The sequence below is a fragment of the Fusarium pseudograminearum genome, chromosome 2, assembly GCF_000303195.2.
Source record: "Fusarium pseudograminearum CS3096 chromosome 2, whole genome shotgun sequence".
Taxonomy (NCBI): domain Eukaryota; kingdom Fungi; phylum Ascomycota; class Sordariomycetes; order Hypocreales; family Nectriaceae; genus Fusarium; species Fusarium pseudograminearum.
In genome coordinates, this window is record NC_031952.1 from 4,814,412 (window position 1) to 4,834,864 (window position 20,453).

At 48.7% G+C, this 20,453-nt stretch overlaps 7 protein-coding genes across 7 annotated transcripts; 5 read left to right on the top strand and 2 right to left on the bottom strand.

Moving 5' to 3' along the window:
- Positions 1-836: 836 nt before the first annotated feature.
- Positions 837-1,191, top strand: FPSE_10434 (uncharacterized protein; the record flags this gene model as incomplete). The annotated part of the gene is made up of 2 exons (XM_009263551.1): positions 837-897; positions 941-1,191. 2 exons carry the CDS (start codon positions 837-839, stop codon positions 1,189-1,191), a joined length of 312 nt encoding a protein of 103 aa, XP_009261826.1.
- A 261-nt stretch (positions 1,192-1,452) lies between these two features.
- On the bottom strand, positions 1,453-4,074 carry FPSE_10433 (uncharacterized protein; the record flags this gene model as incomplete). The annotated part of the gene is made up of 1 exon (XM_009263550.1): positions 1,453-4,074. One exon carries the CDS (start codon positions 4,072-4,074, stop codon positions 1,453-1,455), a length of 2,622 nt encoding a protein of 873 aa, XP_009261825.1.
- A 1,834-nt stretch (positions 4,075-5,908) lies between these two features.
- On the top strand, positions 5,909-7,834 carry FPSE_10432 (uncharacterized protein; the record flags this gene model as incomplete). Its single annotated transcript, XM_009263549.1, has 2 exons — positions 5,909-5,958; positions 6,010-7,834. 2 exons carry the CDS (start codon positions 5,909-5,911, stop codon positions 7,832-7,834), a joined length of 1,875 nt encoding a protein of 624 aa, XP_009261824.1.
- Positions 7,835-8,379: 545 nt separating this feature from the next.
- STE6-1 lies at positions 8,380-12,437 on the top strand (the record flags this gene model as incomplete). Its single annotated transcript, XM_009263548.1, has 4 exons — positions 8,380-9,246; positions 9,295-10,071; positions 10,127-12,352; positions 12,411-12,437. The coding sequence occupies 4 exons, from the start codon at positions 8,380-8,382 to the stop codon at positions 12,435-12,437; spliced, it is 3,897 nt and encodes a 1,298-aa protein (XP_009261823.1).
- A 901-nt stretch (positions 12,438-13,338) lies between these two features.
- Positions 13,339-16,578, top strand: FPSE_10430 (uncharacterized protein; the record flags this gene model as incomplete). The annotated part of the gene is made up of 5 exons (XM_009263547.1): positions 13,339-13,408; positions 13,464-14,492; positions 14,544-15,009; positions 15,056-15,360; positions 15,407-16,578. The coding sequence occupies 5 exons, from the start codon at positions 13,339-13,341 to the stop codon at positions 16,576-16,578; spliced, it is 3,042 nt and encodes a 1,013-aa protein (XP_009261822.1).
- A 183-nt stretch (positions 16,579-16,761) lies between these two features.
- On the bottom strand, positions 16,762-17,863 carry FPSE_10429 (uncharacterized protein; the record flags this gene model as incomplete). Its single annotated transcript, XM_009263546.1, has 4 exons — positions 16,762-16,775; positions 16,832-17,477; positions 17,528-17,602; positions 17,651-17,863. 4 exons carry the CDS (start codon positions 17,861-17,863, stop codon positions 16,762-16,764), a joined length of 948 nt encoding a protein of 315 aa, XP_009261821.1.
- Positions 17,864-19,609: 1,746 nt separating this feature from the next.
- On the top strand, positions 19,610-20,128 carry FPSE_10428 (uncharacterized protein; the record flags this gene model as incomplete). The annotated part of the gene is made up of 1 exon (XM_009263545.1): positions 19,610-20,128. One exon carries the CDS (start codon positions 19,610-19,612, stop codon positions 20,126-20,128), a length of 519 nt encoding a protein of 172 aa, XP_009261820.1.
- Positions 20,129-20,453: the final 325 nt, after the last annotated feature.

A 20,453-nucleotide genomic window follows, 5' to 3' on the forward strand; every position in this document is an offset into this window, starting at 1 on the left:
TGAATACGGCGGTATCGGCCACAACGTCTCGATTGAACAGTAAGTACTTCTTCATTCTTCCGCAGTAGCACTTCTCTAACCTCTATAACAGTCTTTGGAACGTCAAGCAAGCAATCGACAGTATCCCCGAGACATACGAGATCAACAAAGACCTTGAATCATATAACTATCGATCCGGTGTCTTGTTTCGAGACATCCGTGAGCAGACTGAACGTTTCGCATGCAGTGGTGCTGTGTATACACAAACCAGCGACGTTGAGGGAGAGGTCAACGGTTTGATCACGTATGATCGTCGCTTCATTAGGCCGGATGTTGAGAAGTGGCAGAGCGAGATTGCAAGTATATACGAAGCTGCTGCTTCGCGAGGTGGAAGGGAGTCAGATGGTAATGGAAAGAGAGGCTCTGGATCTTTGCTAGACCTTAAGTAAAACTCGATGCTATCTTCGCTTCAATTGCATTTAATTTTTATTGCCAGCAGTCAAGTGGAAGAGGTTGTGTAGTGTCCCCATTTCGGATGTCCTTGAGCATCTGCCACCAACGCTCACAATAAAGCCACGGTCGCAAATCTACAATTTTAGGAAAAGGCAAATTATTTGAATGAAAAGTGATACTATAGACATTTGACAACAGGTTAAAACTAAGTGCGACCGAATAAATTGCCTGGTGTTTGCTGGTCACGAGATCAATAAGCAGGGAATGCCTCAACATCGCCACTCAGGCAGGCAGGCAAGATACGTTAGCTACCTAAAAGCTCACATTCTTCTTCACTTTTCAAACCACCACAATAACAACATTATTATATCACCCCCAAATCCCAGACACTCAAACAATACAAAATGTCATCAAACGCCAGTACCGAGAAGCCTACAGGCGCTGGGGAGCGACCCATCACGACAGGTATGTCCTCTACCTTTTTGATCAGCAGAGCTAATCGTCACAGCTTCGCAAGTCGAAAAGGATGATGACTGGGAATTCGTGAATGAAAAAGAAAGCCAACCATCGGATGATCAAGTCAAGGAGAATGACTTGGAGAAGAGCAATGAAGAGTCTAAGAAAGAAATGTCCGACGAGGAACGCAAGAGAGAATTGAACAAGACAAAGTGGGAGGGTATGCAACAACAGTCTGGAGGGGTCTATCCTCACCGAGAGGTCAAAGTCCCAAGCTATCCCAAATTCATGGGAGATTGGTAAGAGCACAAGTACCTGTCGAACTGTTTGTGAAATGGTTATAGGATGGAAGAGCACCGGTCACAGTTCATCATGATGTGCTGTTACATCAACCAGGCAATATCGTGTTCAAGAGAAGATATCGGGTAGATTGTGATATGCTATATAAATGCCTCTAGCAATGCCATCTATCTTGTAGGTACCCAGTCCATTCTTTCCTAAACGCCAAAAATAAAGGCAAAACCAACCATCCAACGCCAAACAATGATGTACAAGTCAACGACATTAAGGAGGCGTCAAGGGAAGCTTCTCCTTGAGCTTGAATTCCGCGTATGGCCCAAATCGCCATCGCTTACTGTTCTCCTCCACCCACCAACGAGCTATAGAAGCTCCTTCTTGCACCCAGTTTTCGACTGCGTGAATCTCCTCAATTGACAAAGCATGCATTCTGTCAAGCTCATGTCCGATACTATCGAGGAAGGATCCAAACTCAAAGCCTTGGATCGAGTACTCTTCGCGTGGATCGTAGGTGAGATTAGTGAAGCGCCATTCAACGTTATCGATTAGAGGTACAACGAGGTGACGTTCGGGGTGCCGGGCGTCGCGGGCAGTTATCATAGCGCGACCAGGATTGACAACTGTGAATTGCCAATTACCCTGACCGGTTGTTTCGTTCTGGTTTATCTGCGGGCGAATGAGGGACTGTCCCTCGTAGTTGCGCATCAGATCAGAGGCAACCTGCTGGCTACCGTTGTTCAAAGAGCCCGTCTCGACGAGGATATCAAGGATCGTGGGTAAGATCTGCGACGAGTGCACCGCATCGTGGATGTCAAAGGCAGGCAGCAATGGATGCGAAAGCACCAAGGGAACATGGTCAACACCAATATTTGGGTTGTAATACGGGGAAACGATGCCATTTTCGGGCATCGAAAGACCGTGGTCGCCAACAAATACCATCAAGGTCTCGTTGGCAACGCCTTGCTCATCCAGCAGATTGAGAACCTTGCGCAGCCACTTGTCGTCGTAACCCTCAGTATTGATGTAATGCGATAGCATGTCGAGACCGTTCGCGACTGGGATGTACTCCTCCTTCTCGGGCATTTTGAAGGCGTGATGGCTCGTGCTGGTGATGTGCGAGAGGAACACGCGCTCGTTCTTCTCCTTTGCCGAAACAAAAGCATCGCGGATATAATCTTCAAGGGGATCCTCCTCGAAAGCAAAGGCATTGATGTTGGGCAGTGTGACGCGACCATGTGTCGCATTGTCCGATTGCAGATACTCTCGGTTGATGATGTTTTCGTCAGGAAATCCGATGCTAGCCATCATTTCGTACTGCTTGTCAAACTTCATCGTGGAGGCCTGATAGAAGTAGGACTGCCAATGAGACCCATTGTAGGCATGCGATTCGTCACCGTGGGAAGCGCTCACCTGGTTCATGGCGTTGAAGATATGTGGCAGACACGGTTGGTATATGTGGTGTTGATAATCAAGATTGAAGTCTGCCAGGAGTGGTGCAATACCACAAAGTGTGCCTTCTAAACTCTTGAGTGTATATGTCGCTGTAGTGTGGGCCTTGGTGAAACGCACGCCGCCGCGCTTTACTTGGTCCGACTTGAGGTGGCCGAAGCCGTCATCGTAATCGCCGGTGATGAAGTTTGCAGTCGGGGTCAGAGTCGCGAGTCGACGCATGGCGTCCGGCGGAAGGCCATCCTCACCATAGCTTTCGACTAACCTGTCATACACCATACTGTCCTTCTTGAGAGGGAAGACATCGTTGCGGGTGCTTTCGAGGAAGAACAAGAGTACGTGTCGGACGGGGACATCCTTTAGCTTGTTTCGTAGTTCGGAAATGATATTTTGGTCGAGGTTCGAGATTCTTAGGGGATCGGCGGCTGCATTGTAATGGTCTTTGCCATCATACCAGTCCTCGAAGCCAGATAGCTTTGTATCCTCAGGCAGCCATTCCATGTTTGGCGGTATGCTGAGAGCTGACTTTTTGTCCCATGACCGGTGGATACCAACGTTTCGTATCTGGGGTAAGTTTTGTAGCACGGGCGACGAGGCGGAAAGATCAACGAAGGGCATCAATGCAGGCGTCCACGAAAGGAAGATGAGGGATCGGTCTATGGGCCGTTCGTACGATGCGTAGATGAGCATAAGGACAATGCCGGCAACTATTGTGTAGATGATCATGTTGGTAACCACCTTGCAAGCAAAGCGCGGCACCGTCCGTCGTATTTCGGCATCGAAGTCGATTATGTCGTCGAAGTCGTCGCTGGTACGTTTGCCTTGTTCCTCAATGTCGATCTGAGGCACCTGGGAGTAATTGCGCTTGCGCAGGACATATCGACGGAACAGGTGCCATGTCGTAGCAAAGGGCCAATTGACGACGTCGGCAAAGTATCCATACATAGTATAGCAGATGTTCTGGAATAGCCATGACGAGACAAAGGTTGCGCAAAGAACCATGACAAACGACAGACTTCCCGAGAGTATTAGGGCTCGCGACGAGGGATCGGTGGGGAGGGAGACGTTTCGGAGATGGATTTCGGAGCCGGCGGCGAGGTAGAAGGAGACGAAGATGATGCTGAAGGCAGCATTGTAGAACATGAATAGGCCATTGCAGATGGTTATTAGGACGCGTAGGAGGAAGGGTAGGCCGGTGACCCAGTAGTCGAGAAGTAGTCGGATGAAGGTGAGGACGGCGATGTCCTGTGCGACGAAGGAGTAGCCCCATTCTCGAAGGAAGATGGGATGAACAGCTGTGTGGTGATCATGGATGTGAATGATCTTGGCACTCCACACGGCCAAGGCTGTGAAGGTGAAGAAGAATCGACGGTTGGCGAAGCGTAGGACGGCGGAGGAGAGGCAGCGCGCCACGGCCTTGGCAGGCGCGGGTATGATCATGGTGAATTAAAAGGTGTAACGTAGAAGAGAAGAGAAGGCAAGCCGGGCTTCCTTTGGCACAAAGGCCCGGAGCTGCGATGAAGAAAATTACCCTGTTGACGGTCGCAAACCAGTGCGAAACATGACAGACAGTTCAGGGGTTTATTCGGTTCGGCTCTGTTCTCGTAAAAACAAGCTTTGGCATAAGCAATAATGCCAAGAGGTTGAAAGGATTAGAGGGAAAGAAGTTCTATGACAATTCCATAGAGATGAAACTAGAAACAGGGCCCACGTAAGCTATATGTATCCATGGAATTACACTTTTTTAGTTGGAAAAAGAGGCGCTGTCATGCCCTATTTTACGTTATTTCCATTGCCCGGACGGCATTGAAGATCAATTTGGGGCTTCCAGGCACTTTAGTAGAGGCTGGCGGGGTACAGTAGATTGGAGGATTTGGAAGCCTCGTTTCCTGTCTCCAGGTCATTCAGGGGTCTGGATCCGCTATGGCGGGCCGCGACAGACCATGATTGGGGGGAGCTGTCGGTCATACTTCCAGGGGCTCAGCGACGCCAAAGAGGGGTACCCAAGAAACAGCCCGAGTCTAGAATACGCCCAGCTCTGATGATTAACTAGGTCTGTTGATTCAGCCTTATACTGTTTCCTCAACAAGAATAGAAAAGAGTGATACAGATATCGACTTTGATCAGTTAGCTGGGATAGTCTCTTAGAGCCTAGCATTGAAGCAAATAATGATCATCTCGCTTCACTGCAACAGCGCCAGTAGTGATTTCGTCATATGTCCGTCTCTTTGTCAACAACTGACTCGATGGATGGATCGGTCCACCAGATTAGGCTATTGCCGAACACATCTTTCACTCATCAATGTGTCTCTCCCATCGGGTCATTTATCAACACTGCCCCAGTTCATCAAACCCTCCATCCCCAACTCACCGCAGCACGCACTCGGACTGGCACCGCCCCCTTTGAGAGTGTCGTGCGTGTCTGCCAATAGATGTCAATATCTCGTAAGAAGTTATGGGTCCCCTGTGAGACCTGGACCTGCTAATGGATACTTCAAAACTGGGCTTATGGTGGCGAGACAAAAAGTACTTCTTATCTTCAGCCATCACAATTGAACCGAATTGTCTTTCCACCAGATGGTCCTTTTGCCTATTGTTCGGCGACAAATAATTCTGTGTAAAATATGGTTCCACATGATGCAGTCTAAGGAAGTCGATCGGAAGGATCGAAGCATGTGACAGTGATAGCAAATTTAATCGTGTTGAGGTTAGGAATAACAGCTCCGTCACTAAACATCCCAACCACAATTTAAAAGGACAGTTGTCGAGGCGCAAAAGTGATGGCGAGACTGTGGATTATTGCAAAAGTCCCAAACTATAATACACGCCTCTGACACTGTCAAATTCATCATAAATCTGACAAATCGCCCATAGACATGGCAGCTTCCCAAATGTGCGCTATAGGAGTTGGATGTGGATGGTATAGGGTGACTCCCAACCAAGGAATGTCACCAACTATTACCACAGAGCCTTGGAGGCAATTGCGAACTCGTGGGTCTATGTTACTTGGAAATTGACGAAAAGAAGCTCAGTCAGCTATTTGATATCATGCAGGGAATTATTGGATGAATTGCGTATAAACTGGTAGCGTCTTTGAGAATGGGATACTATAATCTGTGCTTTTTAAAGAATGCTGAACGAGATGGGCTTGGTCTGAGACTTGGCTTGCTCCTAACCAGTGCCAAAAATATGCAATTAGACCCCATTCAGTTCATGTCCATCTTACTCCCTAAACATCTGGCTGACCACTAACACCAAGACGCATGAAAACAACATGGACACGAAATCAGACTTTTTGCTTATGCATACTCAAGAGCCAGCCACGTAACATTTTCCATTCTATTGGTCAATGGATTTAAAACTGACGACATCCAGTCTAAGCAAGCCAAAGATTCCTCGTACAAGTACAAGCAAGGTCCGAACAGGCTGCATCACTTGCAAGAAGCGTCATGTCAAATGCGATGAAGCAAAACCTCATTGCGGAAATTGTACTAGAAATCGGCGAAAATGTGAAGGCTATGCCATCCTGACCAACAAGAGAAATCCATCGCCTCCTCAAATCAGATGGGACTCGAAACAAATTACTTGCGCCGCACCTCTAAAAGCGCAGCTGCATCTCGTCCACGACTGGCTGGACTTTAGAGACGCTGACAATGTGATTTACTTTGATGAATTCATTAGAGTTGTCCAGAGTCCATGGATCGCTGCTGGTTTCAACAATGATCTGTGGGCTGTGACGTTACCACAGGTCGCTCGCACAAACGACGTTGTACGGCACGCTGCTATCGCTATAGGAGCCTTGAGCAGGTGGCTTACCAAATATCATCATGAGCCACTTGGATCATCGACAAATATTGGAAGTGAAATTGCACAGAACGACCCAGACTATCGGAACGCTGTTGCTCATTATTGTCATGCGTTAAAGTTGCAGAGTCAACAACCCTGTATGCAAGATGCAGTGTTTCTTTCAATCCTTTTCCTCTGTTTTGAGACGCTGCGCGGTAACAGGAAAGCTGCCTTGGACCACATCAACCATGGCTTGGCAATGCTACTCGCCTTGGTGACAGACCCGGATTCACGACTGATGACATCCGTCGCCCCAAACCCGAAGCCTCTCATTGCAGTGGTGGCAGACATCTTCACTCACTTACTGCCTCAAACTCGATTAATTCTGCAAGGAAGTGTTGGGCACAGTCCGACAGTGCCCAACTTTGCAAGAGGCTTACGAGCCAAACGGGAGACAGTCGATTCCTTCATGAGACTTATTGGCAACTTGCCTCGATCTTATCGTCCCATCGACAAGCTCCCGCCCGTGCTTGACAGCCTAGATGACTTTGAAAGATACTGGATGACAGGTCGCAACGCAAAACTTGCCGTGGCCCCTCTTTTGATGGAAGCAGTGAGCAAGTCTGGTGCCTTGACCTCGACTGACCCCGGCATGATTTTGGAATTATGGGAGCAAATCATGGCTGACCCTCGCATTCAAGAGATATGCGAAGCTTCTACGAAAGAACTCAAAGCTCTGGAGGCTGCTTTTATGCCATTGTTCGACCGCGCCATAATGTCTGACCCTGGATCAGTTGAATACATGAGGGCTATTCATCTGCGTCTACACTATCTGGGTACTTGTACCTTTGAGGATCTCACACACTTCCACGACCCTACGCCAGTTCAAGCCAAGACGCCATTGTTTCGCGAATATATATCTCTGGCAGATATAAGTCTACGCACAGCAAAGCAAGGATTGAAGAGCCCGGCGCATCACCTGTCTCTGCAGTGCAGCCTAGCCTCACACCTGTTCCTCATCTCAATGTTCTGCCGCGATGCTTTACTACGGGACGAAGCCACGAGGATGCTGAAAGACTACCATGGGCAAGACGGCATATGGAATGCGCGTTCTCTGTACGTGTTGGCTCTCAAGAACAGAAGCGTGGAGCGCATCAATACTTCTGACGGCACACCTCTGGAGCAGTGGCGTCGTCTCTTACGCCGAGAGTATTTGTTTGAAGAAGGCGGCCAACACATTGTGTTTTGCTTCTTGGACAAAGACCCAGTGAATGGGGAATGGGGGTTAGTGGAAGAGACTGCTGAAGTGAAGGGCGATCTCGATGCGGTTCAGTGGCACAGAAGGCCTCTCTCGGCAGCTGGAAAGCCTTTGATGGGGGATGTGATAATGCTCTGGCCGGAACTGATGGGGTGAAGGAGGCGACCGAGTTGATTTGGTAGCCGAGATGGTGCGGCTGACGGATGAAGTGCGCATATCAGCAGTCTCATCTCGAGGTTCCTGACAGTGTCGGATGAGGTTCTGCTATTGGACGCTGGGATAAATCAAGGGCTCCACTCTGAAAGATGCGACAAAAGTGGATCTCGTAAACAGCCAAAAGCGGTAATCGTCGTTACGAGCCGTGCGCAGGATCAAGAGAATAAGTCAAGATGTGATATTATAAGACGGCTTTAAAGCCTCGAGCTTTGGCTATCATCTTTTCTTTTCCTCACTTACTATATACAGCTCTTTAATTTGCGCCTGTTTTTATCTACGATTTATTGCTGCTTTTGTAGTGAACCTTTCCTTTGTTACGCCTGTCTCTCTACAGTTTGTCTGTATAGCTGCTTATTCCTACCTCCTCACTCAAGGTCAACAACCACACAAGTAACACGCTCTTTCATTCTTGTTCTGTTCAAGAGTAAAATTAGTTACTAACATCGTTTCAAGCCAGGCTACAATAACACTTTTATGCCTCCCAAATGACTGCCGATACGAACCATAATGACAACCGCGAAGAACAAAAGAAGCACCCTTCTGTAACCGAAAATAACGAGCGACCGCAAAGAACCCCCCAAGTCTCCGACTACCTTCGAGTGTTCAACTACGCTACAAAATGGGACTTTTTCATCTATGCCCTGGCTTCAGTTGCTTCCATCGGCGCTGGAATCACCATGCCTCTGATGAACATCATCTTTGGTCAACTCGTCAATCAGTTCACGGACTTTGCCAAATCTAGCACTGAAAACTCCAGTGATGGGTTTCGAGACATCTTAGACAGACAAGTACTTTACATCGTGGGCCTCTTTATCGGTCGCTGGGGTCTTAACTCCATCAATAAGTACTGCTTTCGCATGATTGGTATCCGCCTGTCATCTGCTATCCGTCTTCATTACCTCCAATCCCTGTTCTCCCAGTCCATCCATGTTATCGACTCGATGCCAGCTGGTGCACCAGCGACCGCCATCACCTCCACGTCAAACACCCTCCAAGTTGGCATCTCAGAGCGCTTGGGCACCTTCTTGGAGTATAACGGTACAATTTGGGCCTCAATCATCGTCGCCTTCGTTTGGAGTTGGGACATCACTCTGGTCACGGCTTCCTTGATACTGTACATGGCCACTGCCATGTCAATCACGATGCCGATACTGGTCAAGGGCCAGACTGCGACCGGAACTGCAGATGCTCAAGGTACAGCTATTGCGAGCGAAGCATTGAAGGGCATCCGTCTTGTCACAGCCTGTGGCGCCCAGTCTCGTGTTATGTCTCGATATCAGGAATGGGTCCGAAAGGCTATGGTGGAAGGCCAGAAGATCGCGCCCTTCACTGGCCTGCATCTTGCCTTTATTGTAAGTCCTCTCCTCCCCATTGACACCTGCGATACTAATGGGCAACAGTTCTTTGGTGTGTTTGGCGCATTCGGTCTGTCCTTCTGGTATGGCACCAAACGCTACATTGACGGCGCGATTGACAACCCTGGAGTCATCATCATTGTACTCATGTCAGTCATGTTGATCATTACCTCACTGGAGCGTATCGCGACACCTCTCATGGCCATCAGTAAGGCCATGGTCGCGGCCTGTGAGTTTTTCACTGTTATTGACGCCCCGCTACCTACTTCAGGCTCTCTCAAGCCAGACATCACATCATGTGACATTGTTTTTGACGGCGTTACCTTTGAGTACCCAAGCCGCCCCGGTGTTTGTGTTCTCGATGCTTTGAACCTTTGCATCCGCTCTGGGCAAAACACGGCCATTGTCGGACCATCAGGTTCTGGTAAAAGCACCATTGTCGGGCTGCTAGAACGTTGGTACTCTCTGAAGGAACATCACATCCTCCCTCAAGTTGTCCAAGCAACACCAAAGCCAAAGGCCGACGACAGCCCGGAGGTCTTGCCTGGAGGGGAGGTTGAAGCTTCTGGTAATGCCAAACTGGCCGGTACAATCTCAATCTCGGGTCACAGTATTGAGGATCTTGATCTCAAGTGGTGGCGATCGCAAATTGGACTGGTCCAGCAGGAGCCTTTTCTCTTCAACGACACCATCTTTAACAACGTCGCTCATGGCCTCATCGGCTCTAAATGGCAAGACGAGCCCGAAGAAAAGAAGCGGGCGCTTGTCAGCCAAGCATGCAAGGAAGCATATGCGGACGAATTCATCAATCGGCTCCCCGATGTAAGTCGCCATCCCCAACTGTTCTTCAGACCACCAGCACTAACAAAACGTTCAGGGCTATGACACTCGCGTCGGCGATGGTGGTGCGAAGCTCTCCGGTGGTCAAAAGCAACGTCTCGCGATCGCCAGAAGTATCATTAAGCAACCTCACATCATCATTCTCGATGAAGCAACCAGCGCGATTGATGCGAAAAGTGAGAAGATCGTCCAAGCCGCTCTCGACAGAGTTACCCAAGGCCGCACAACTATCACCATTGCTCACCGCCTCTCTACTATCAAGAAGGCAGACAACATCATTGTTCTACAGAAAGGAAAAGTTGTTGAGCAGGGCGCGCACGCAGATCTCATCGCCAGGGCGGGCGTGTACTCTGCCCTGGTTGGAGCACAGGCTCTTCGAGTCGCTGATCAAGCGGAGGATACTGCCGCTTTGCCCGACGCCGAGAAGATTGAGCATAGCTCAGAGCTGGAGGTTACCAAGATGGACGTTTCAGTATCTTCTGGAGATGAAGGCGATGCTTCCACCAAGCCACGAGGTTTCTTCCAGAGCTTTGGTCGACTTCTCCGTGAACAACGTGGGAAATGGCCCAATTATCTGGGTATCATTTTGTCTTCCATGGCTGTTGCTGCCGGAACACCGATCCAGGCCTGGCTCTTTGCTAAAGCTATTGGAGTGTTTCTTTCTCAGGGCGACGAGCTCAAACGGGAGAGTAACTTCTGGGGTCTCATGTGGCTCGCACTCGCTGGAGGCGTCGCACTCTCGTATTTCTGCGAGGGCTGGATCGGCCTTCGCACACAGTATTATATCAGTGCCGTCTACAAAGCGCAGTATCTCAACGATATGCTTTATCAGAAGATGGCTTTCTTTGACCAGGAGGAAAATTCCCATGGTACATTAAGTGCTAGGGTTTCGGGTGATGCGAAGCAGCTGGAAGAGCTTCTGGGTGTCAATCTTGCGCTCATGATCTCCGCCATGTTCAATGTCATCGGCTGCATGGCCATATCTCTCGCCTTCGGTTGGAAGCTCGGCCTGATTTGCATGTCTGTAGCTCTACCAGTCATGCTAGCCGCGGGTCGCTGGAAGCTCAAACATGAAGTCCACTTTGACAAGATGAACTCGGCTGTCTTTATGGAAAGCTCACAATTTGCGACCGAAGCGATTGAGGCAGTCCGTACAGTGTCTTCCCTCACCATGGAAGACTCCATCAATGGCAGATATCGCGAGCTCTTGGATGGCCACGTCAAAAAGGCAAATCGCAAAGCTCAATGGACTTCAGCAATCTTCGGTTTCGCAGACAGTGTCAGCCTTGGTGTCCAAGCGTTGCTTCTCTGGTATGGAGGCACTCTCTTGGCCAGTGGCGAGTACTCGATGGAGGCTTTCTTTGTGTGTTTCATGGCTGTGATGCAGGGTTCCGAGGCTGGTAGTATGGGACTCGCCCTTGCGCCCAGTGTCGTACAAGTTACGGCTTCAGCGAACAGGATCTTGGATGTGCAGCGGTCTGTAGATCCTGATCACCAGAACACATCTGGACAACTGCATGCTATCACAGACACTGAAGGAGGTGTCAAGATCGAGCTACGGGATGTCTCGTTCAAATACCCTACCAGAGACACCCCCATCTTTGACCATTTGAACCTCACGATTGAGAAGGGTCAATACGCTGCTTTTGTCGGAGCATCTGGATGCGGTAAAACTACAATTATCTCACTTCTTGAGCGCTTTTACGATGTCCAACCTGGTAACGGAGCTGTCTTGTGCGAAGGTCAAGACATCAAGGACAGCAACGTCTTCGAGTATCGAGAAAATATTTCGCTCGTGTCCCAAGAATCCGCCATGTTCCGGGGCTCAGTTCGCGACAACGTCCTTTTTGGAATCTCTGATCCTGATTCTGTGTCCGACGACCAGATTCATCAAGTCTGTCGCGACGCTTTCATCCACGACTTTATAGTTTCTCTTCCTGAAGGCTACAACACCGACGTCGGCCAGCGAGGCGTGTCAATGTCGGGCGGCCAAAAGCAACGGATTGCTATTGCGCGCGCTCTGATTCGAGATCCTAAGCTCTTGCTCTTGGATGAAGCGACATCGGCTCTCGACTCGGAATCCGAAAAGATGGTTGCAGCTGCGATTGACCAGGCTCGCAACGGGAGGACTGTCATCTCAGTAGCTCATAGGTTGTCAACCATCCAGAATGCTGATGTCATCTTTGTCTTTGATGACGGTAAAGTGGTAGAGAAGGGGACACATACTGAGCTTGTCAACAAGCATGGTATCTATTGGGAAATGGTAAGTTGACCAACACAAGACTTGTCGTTTGAGAAACCGTATGCTAACTGTATTGCAGTGCCAGAGCCAGGCTTTGGATCGATGATCGCAACCACCATCTTACAGCTTCTGTACCAGCACGTTTCCCACCTTGATCCGTTGTATGGGTCTTGTCTTCAACCTTTGTCGTATCAACATTTCTTTTCTTTTCTTTCATCTCTCTTGTTATTTATTAATTTAGACCGTCATGGTATTCCTGCTTTGACATTAGAATTATTGTGCGTCATGGGAAAAGGGTCACTGGTGCTGAGCATCGGAATGAAGACATTTTACTACTTGGACCACAAGAGACAAAGTTAACGGAATCAACTCATATCATCTTGACCATTCCTGTTTCTGCTTTTCATCTGTGGTATCACAACGTGCTGAGCTTGCATTTATCTAAGCGCTAGGGCCTGCAAAGAGAATGCGAATCCGGTGGTTGAAGTGAAATTACAAACAGACGTATGTGGCGTTTCTCTGTGTGGTATTCGATCCAGGAATAACCCCTGTCATAAAACCACCCGGCAATCCTCACTGCAACATGGCATCATGGACGTCGCACAGCGTTTGCTCAGCCGTACTTCATAGTAGCGATCGACCACTGTACACAGCCGACAGAGGCTTAGACCGCCTAGTTCAGTTCAGGCCCGACGGACTCTTCTCTCTTGACAGGGTTAATTAACTCAACAGCGTATTCTTTAGTAGTGGTTAGATACCCCACAAGAAGGGATTCCTTCAAGGCTAGTAGAAAGCCTTGCGTATTCGGGGGCTATCTTCTACCTCTTCTGTATTTCGTGCTTACCGCCTGAAACGGTCTGATGCAGCGCCATCATCATGTCAGCTTCCCCCACCCATCTTGCTCATTTCTGACACTTGTTTTTAAACAAGCAATTGCCCTTGCTCCAAGATTAAGCTTTTTTGGCTTTCGATTTTGATACTGTGTTTGGTCGCTCATCTATATAAAAATGTCAGAAAAAAGACCTACCAAGCGATGTGTTGTTTTGGTCGATGGGTGTGAATCGCGCGACGCGAAGAGTGAGTACTTGGTAGTGGGTTGACTGTCGCAATAAGCAGTGACTAATTGTTACAGAGGAGACGAATCCTTCCACAATCACAAGGATCAAAGAACTGACGCATGATGGACTGATCGAGTCCAACGGATATACCATCGCTCAGACACCAAAATATTATGTCGCACCAAGTAATATCACAAAGTTGAGCGATCGCTTCAGGTCGAGGACAACAAGCGACGAGTCAGATGCTCTGATCAAGACTATTGTGAGGGACATCTGTCTCACGCTGGAAGGACCTCAAGATGAACTCTGGCTATATGGCTCAGGTCACGGAGCCTTTATCGCTCGCGCTATCGCCGGTATTGTGCATCGACTAGGCTTGCCTAAGCCCGAGGACTTTGACGACCTCTTTGAAGCAACTATTTCTCTTATCAAAGCCCAGGCCGATGATGACTTCAAAAAGGGCCCCCAACTTCTTCAAAAGATCAAGAGCGGAGCTGGTGCACCTCCAAGAATCCCGTTTGTTGGTTTGTTTGACACCACTGGCTCCAGCTCAAAAACGGCATACGACATCTCATTCAACTCCTCAATCGAGGTTGTTCGACACGCACTAGCCATCAACGAGAACCGCTCCAGCAAGACACCAGAGATTTTTACTATTCCGGAAGATGCGGATATGACACATCGGTCGCTTGTCCAGGCATGGTTCTTTGGAACCCACCAAGACATGCTGGGCGGCACAGCTCACGATGGTCTGTCTCTGTACCCGTTGCAGTGGATGGTTCTCGAGAGCATTTACTCAGGGCTCAGGCTCAATACAGCCGGAAATTCTAACACCAGCAATAGCCATAACCCCATATTGTTAGTATTTCCTCAGTATGCTGGGAGTTTGCCATCGCTTGATGGATCAGAAGAGATTGAGTGGCGTCTTCAGTATACAAACGGACTTCGAACCAGCATGTTTGATCTTCAGACCGCTCATGGAAAGAAGTCGGCTGCAGGAGTTGAGATGCATTCTATCAAACCTGACACAGACTGTTTCAAACGGCCTGCTAACCGAAAGATCTTTGAGGCTGATGGTACTTTGAAAGGATGGTGTGACGTTGGTAAGGAGCAGCGACTACCTTGACAACTTGGACATCGCTAATGCACTTTAGGACCATACGGGAACATGATACACCCTTCATTATTCTGCATCCTGGACAGATATCCCCGACACAACGATCTAAACAACTTCAAGGTTCTCAAGAAGCCAATTTCCGACTTTCAAGATGCGCACCTTGTTGCAGAAGAAGAAGGCTTGGCTCCATGGCTCAAAGACATGCAACTCGAAGCAAGTGGAGTTAAGGCTTTTCGAATTCTGGTTTGCGGAAAAACAGGCGTCGGAAAGTCGACTCTGATCAACAAGGTCTTTGGTGTCGAGATGACCGACGAGTCGCAATCATACGATCAAGGAGTCCACGATATTAACGTTGCTTTTGAGTCTCCAAAGCACCCGGGACTTTTGATCCATGATTCAAGAGGTTGGCAAGCAGGTAGTGATACCGAGTTGGACTTGATTGCCAAGTTTCTCAGGCACAGGGCGTACCAAGAAGATCCTGCAGAGGCTCTTCACGTCATCTGGTAGGTTGAACTGTTTTTGTTCGAGCCACAAACTGACAATATCCAGGTTCTGCGTTGACTCAGACGTCGCTCGTATCGAAGAAGCCGACAAGCGAACATTCGCCACTATCGCTCAATACTCACACCAAGTTCCCGTTTTCGTCGTCGGGACAAAGAAAGATAAACTCACAGCCCAACGCTACAAAGACCATCTAGACGAACTAATGGAGAAGATGGATGATTACAAGCAAGCCAAGAAGATAGCCGAGGCAAAAGCCAACGAGAAAGCCGAGGAACAATTCGCCGAGTTGAGAAACCAACTCTCGCAGATTGACCACTACAAAGCTGATGGTTTTTGCTGTCTATCAAAGAGTATGTAATGCCTTGAAGTCAAATAATCTTTACTGACAAACCTCAGATGATGATGCCGGAGTTAGAGAACTCCTCTCCCAAACCCTCGACCTCATCGTCGACGAACGCGTACGTCTCTTCTGTGTTGCCGCTCAAGTCGTTGATGTCGAACAGAAGATCAACTCTGCGATAACAGAGTGCATGAGACTAGGTACACATGCTATCCGCACCGCTGCCGTTCCCCTTCCATGTTCGGGCATGATTGGAACACCGACTGTATCACGACTCATCTGCGAGCATGTGCTCCAGTGCTTTGGCTTCCCCAAGGCTGCCCCCGCCGAGATCGAGCAAATCATGTCAGATATTGTTATGAGCAACTTCAAGGAGTACATGAAGGTCTCCCTGTCGCAGTTTGCTGCTGTGAGTGCTGTGGCAGTGGGTGTCGCGGTGCCAACAATGGGTATTGGTGTCATTGTCGGCGCGGCAGGATGTCTCTTTGCTCTTCCGCCAACTGCGAGAATGCTGCTCAAGTGCTCGTGCGACATGATTCTCATTCTCGAGCGGTCTTTCCGATACGGCGGAAAGTACGTTTCTACCAAGCAAATCGAAGACGCGGCAAAATACTACGCTAAAGAGACCATCACGACATTCAATGGCAAAGAGAAACGTCTGCAGCAGCAGGTTCACGATGAGATTGACCATCTCATCCCACTAAAGAAGCTCAACGTCGGATTCAAGTTCAACAAACTAAGATCTTCTGTCGACGAGGTCGTGTACCGCAATAGATTTGGTAACCCTCCTGACTATTCGTCAATAAGAAGCCCTTCTATTGCTAGCTCGAATGTTGGTCTTAACAGGCCTGTCGAACTGGACGCTGGACCTGTTATCCCGGAATTGCCTGGCGAAGAGGTCAACTTATCAAGTCTGTCAAAGACAAATGAGAAGCCACCAATGGAGCTTGACTCGACCGAGATTCAATCAGATGGCAATCCTCGGCCACTAAGTACGAATTTGTCTGGTCCTGCAGCTACAGGGCCATCACTCGCCAACAGGCTTGTTGAGCTTCACGTGCAACCGCCTGAGCTAGAAGGCAACGCACCAAGTGATAGCAATTCAACTAGAGGTCTACTAGAAGTTCCGAAAATGGCAGAAAGGAGCAAGTCTGACTCATCTGGTTCTCGATGGACGAGTAAACTGTCGTGGAAGCTGACTCGGAAATCGAAGACTCTGAAGCAATGAAGGATTAGAAGTTGTGTTTGTTTATTTACGAAGTAATATATACCAAGATCTTAGTAATTTATAGAACCACGTTTCGTTCTTATCCTCGTCTTACTCAAAACACCATGGCATTAGGTAGATAGTTCTCACATCTATATTATTCTAGATTCATTCTTATTTACAATGTATTCCTTAATCCCTCCTTCAAACATGCATAGCTATTTATACATAAAGCCATATCTTCCTTGCTCAAGGTTCAACTCACTCCACTCACGCACTCTCCCCAACTCAAATCCATGCGAATCCGCGATAGATGAGTCCAGATTTTCTCTCACCTGATCGAGCTTTTCAGGTGTTCCTTGCAAGAAAAACCAAGATATTTGTAGAGGATATATGAGCAACAACGCCAAGCCCGCTGAGTCTCCGCCTTGTAGCGCCTTCTTTGAGAAGCGGCATATTTCGAATGTCAGAAATTCTATTCTGGCTGGGTCCACGTTGTAATGATCATGTTCGGGAATAATGTTGATTTGCAGGCAGGTGCATGGCTGAATTAGACATAGAAGCACCGCGTAACAAACAGCGAGAGATGCACAGTCCATAGGATCGTCAGGTAGTTGTCCTTGGCTGTTCTCCCTGATAGCCGGGTCGAGGGTACATGTCCATGGTATATCGCGTAACCAGGCATGTATTCGGTCTATAAGTGACGTTACTCGTTGCTTGAAAGCCTCTCTTGTACCGGGATCTATGAAAGAGGCCTTGCGAAGTCTATCGTAATCGTCGATGATTCCGGGAAACTGAGCAAACAGGTCGAGGAGAAGATCGAACTTTTCCGAGGTCTCGCCTGGTGGTACAAGGCGGGTACTTGCCCATTGTGGTTGTTCTAGAAACACTCGTTTTCTTTGATGTCCGGCCGAAAGTATCTATACAATTTAGCCAATAACCCGTAAGAGTCCAGCCTTGAGATACGTACGATAAAGTATCGTGCCACACGCCAGATGTGTCTCTCTGCGTCCGTTTCTAAGGGCTTTGGGCCTCGAGACTGCAACTGAACCGCTAGTCAGTAGGCTGCATGATAAATTATCACCGCACTTACCAATCTTCCCAGACCGTCGTAATGCAAGAGCCACGCAGTGGGCTGCGAGAACACCACGTTTTCATAGACGCAAAGACACATGACACCCATTATTGTGCCAATGTCTGTACTCGAGCTATTTATCTCGGACCGGAGCTGTGTTAGTGCATAAGAGTAGAGGCGCAAGCCCTGGTTGCACGCTTGTTTATCCTGATGTATCCTCCCAAAGTACATGGCTGACAAAGCATATATGCATGATTGATGCAGTGGCGATTTGTGTTTTGTCAACAGCGCAGGCAGAACACCTGTTACGAGAGCTGGATCATAACGGAATGATGCGGGAGAGAGCTTCGATAAAGTATATGGAAGAAAAAGCGTTTCTTTTGGTGGCAAGAGGGTATGTATCTGTGGTTTAAGTAGTTGGAGAGTCAGATCCTTGGTGCGTCTTGCAGAGACGACTATGCCATTGCACTGTTTTGGCTTGGGCCGTGAGGGTATAACGTCCGAGACAAAACGTGTGCCTTCGTCAACAAACTTTAGTTGACTGTGATATCCCAAACAGGCAAGGCCAGCATTTATGCAACGTTGACAATGAGGTTGTTGTTCGTCTGAACGTCATGAAAAAGTCAGCAACTGTCAAATGTCATGTTTCATTTACCGGGTGGACGTACCGCATTTAACCTTGCGTTCTACGCAGGTCCCGCACCGTTTGATGCGTCTCCCGTGCCTTGCCATGTGGAGTACTTGGACTGCAACGCAATGCAGCTAGCAGGAATGTAGATCGATCCCGAGGGAGAGGTCGAGATCTAGAATGTAGAAAGCGTTTCCGGTCTGTTGTTTGGGGGTAGAGTGATGAAATACCCTGTACGGAAGGGCGGGAACGGATCATGGAACGAAGCTGACAGTCAGCACGGATCCGGTTAGTCCAGTTTTTCCACCGTGGACACTCGAAACTCGACAGGGCTTGGCTAAATACGAAGGAGGAGCGTTCTAGAACAGTGAGCTGCAGCAACACCGCTGTCGATCTCAGGCTAATTCTAGGAGAGAAGGCCGAGTAGATCGTGATACAAGAGCATCTATCGACATTCTCCATTATCAGATTGACAATCAGTTCCATGTCTTCCATGTCGGAGCCACCCCCGTCCAATCAGGGCCCCCAGAGCCTCATAATCAAGAATCTTAATCATCGACAATCGCCACTCGAAAGTTCCCTCCTAGCCTTATGGGGTCGGTTCCGAGACCCCCCGGATGTCGTGGGAGATGCAATGTCGATCATTGGCAACAGATCCAACGTTTCGGACCTGATGGAGAAGAAAAAGCAAATTGACTCGACCCTTACAGAACCTTTTTACCCAAAGAATGTCAAAGAAGCCGTGGATCCTCCCATGGCCCGAGCACTGATATACGATGCGCCCAAGTCGGAAATCTCGTGGCTGTCCCCCCTCACTAATAGAAACTCAAAAGCACGCCAGCATTACGTTTTGAACTGCCTCGGTCGTCTTAGTTTCACCGGGCTATTCCAAAGTTTGCCTGGTGGTAGTTGGCGGGAGTTCCCTTGACTGAAGCCATGTGGAACTGGCTGTCTGCGCATACTTGCCATGTGATATCGTGGCAGGTTGACAGATTGAAGATTGGCAGTATCATGGCAAGATGCAAGATGCAAGAGGCTTAAAACTATCGATTTTCAAGGGTTGTGTGTTCAGAAATGACAGGTCGACAGACGAATCTGAAATGCCAACGAAAGTCTGACCGGCGTCTGGCTTTCAAGCCACATGCAGTAGGCACATTCTAGAACCGTGTGGTGCATCAGTTACTCAGCTCGACAGCGTCTTTTATAGGGCCGATCATCTCTGGAAATTGAGACAAAAACCACCGACATTGCACCACGTCCTTACATACTAAAATATCGGTCGAACCCACACTCACCGAGTTATCATCCCTGCTGCCTGCCCAAGTCTACCTAGTCGCAGATCATTCATCATGCATTCAACGGCTGCGCACATCTTGTTTGTTTTGGGCATGGTATCATGCATCCGAGGAACTTCGGCCCAAACAACCGTGTTCATACTGGACGATGGAGGCAACTTCAACTGTCCAGGAGTCCTTCGTAACAACGGCACCAACGACAAGCAAAACTACTGCTGTGTTGGCGGCGAACTCGATCTCAGCACCTGCGAAGGATGGCCCATCTGCACTGGCAGTTCCTGGAAGCCAAAGCCCATTACCTGTGCGACTACGGTGCCTATCAGTGCCACGGATTACAATGCACAAATCAAGAGCGCAAGATCAAAGTATCTTGGGGATGGTATGCCGACGGTGACTGGTGATTCTGTGTCCGACGCAGCTGTGAACGAAACTGGCAGCCAGCAGGCGACTACGGCATCTGCTACTGGTGCGGCAGCTGAGTCTACAGCAACGGGTAATGGCGCTAGTGCCGTGATGCCAAGTTTGGCAGGTGGATTAATGGGAGGTTTGATGGTTCTATGGAATGCTCTGTGAAGTCAACCCTGATAGCAAGAGCAGGTGATTCTGGTCTTGGGCTGCGTGACACGTCAATGAGACATGAATGTATGAGTTACTGCTTTTCATTGGCCTTTTCTCAGTGTTCTTAACTAGTATATGCATAACCTTTCTTTCGCCTTTCTGAGAGGTCCTTGAAGCGATAAAGACAACTCAAACGACACCTTGAATCACACGAGAGCCACTACTCATGCGAAGTTTACCGCCTCTTCAACCACATACGACCATACCTATCAGAGAACTCGGGATCCCGTCCGCTCTCCCATAGATAAGCTGGTAAGGGGCGGATTAGTAGTTGGGTCGG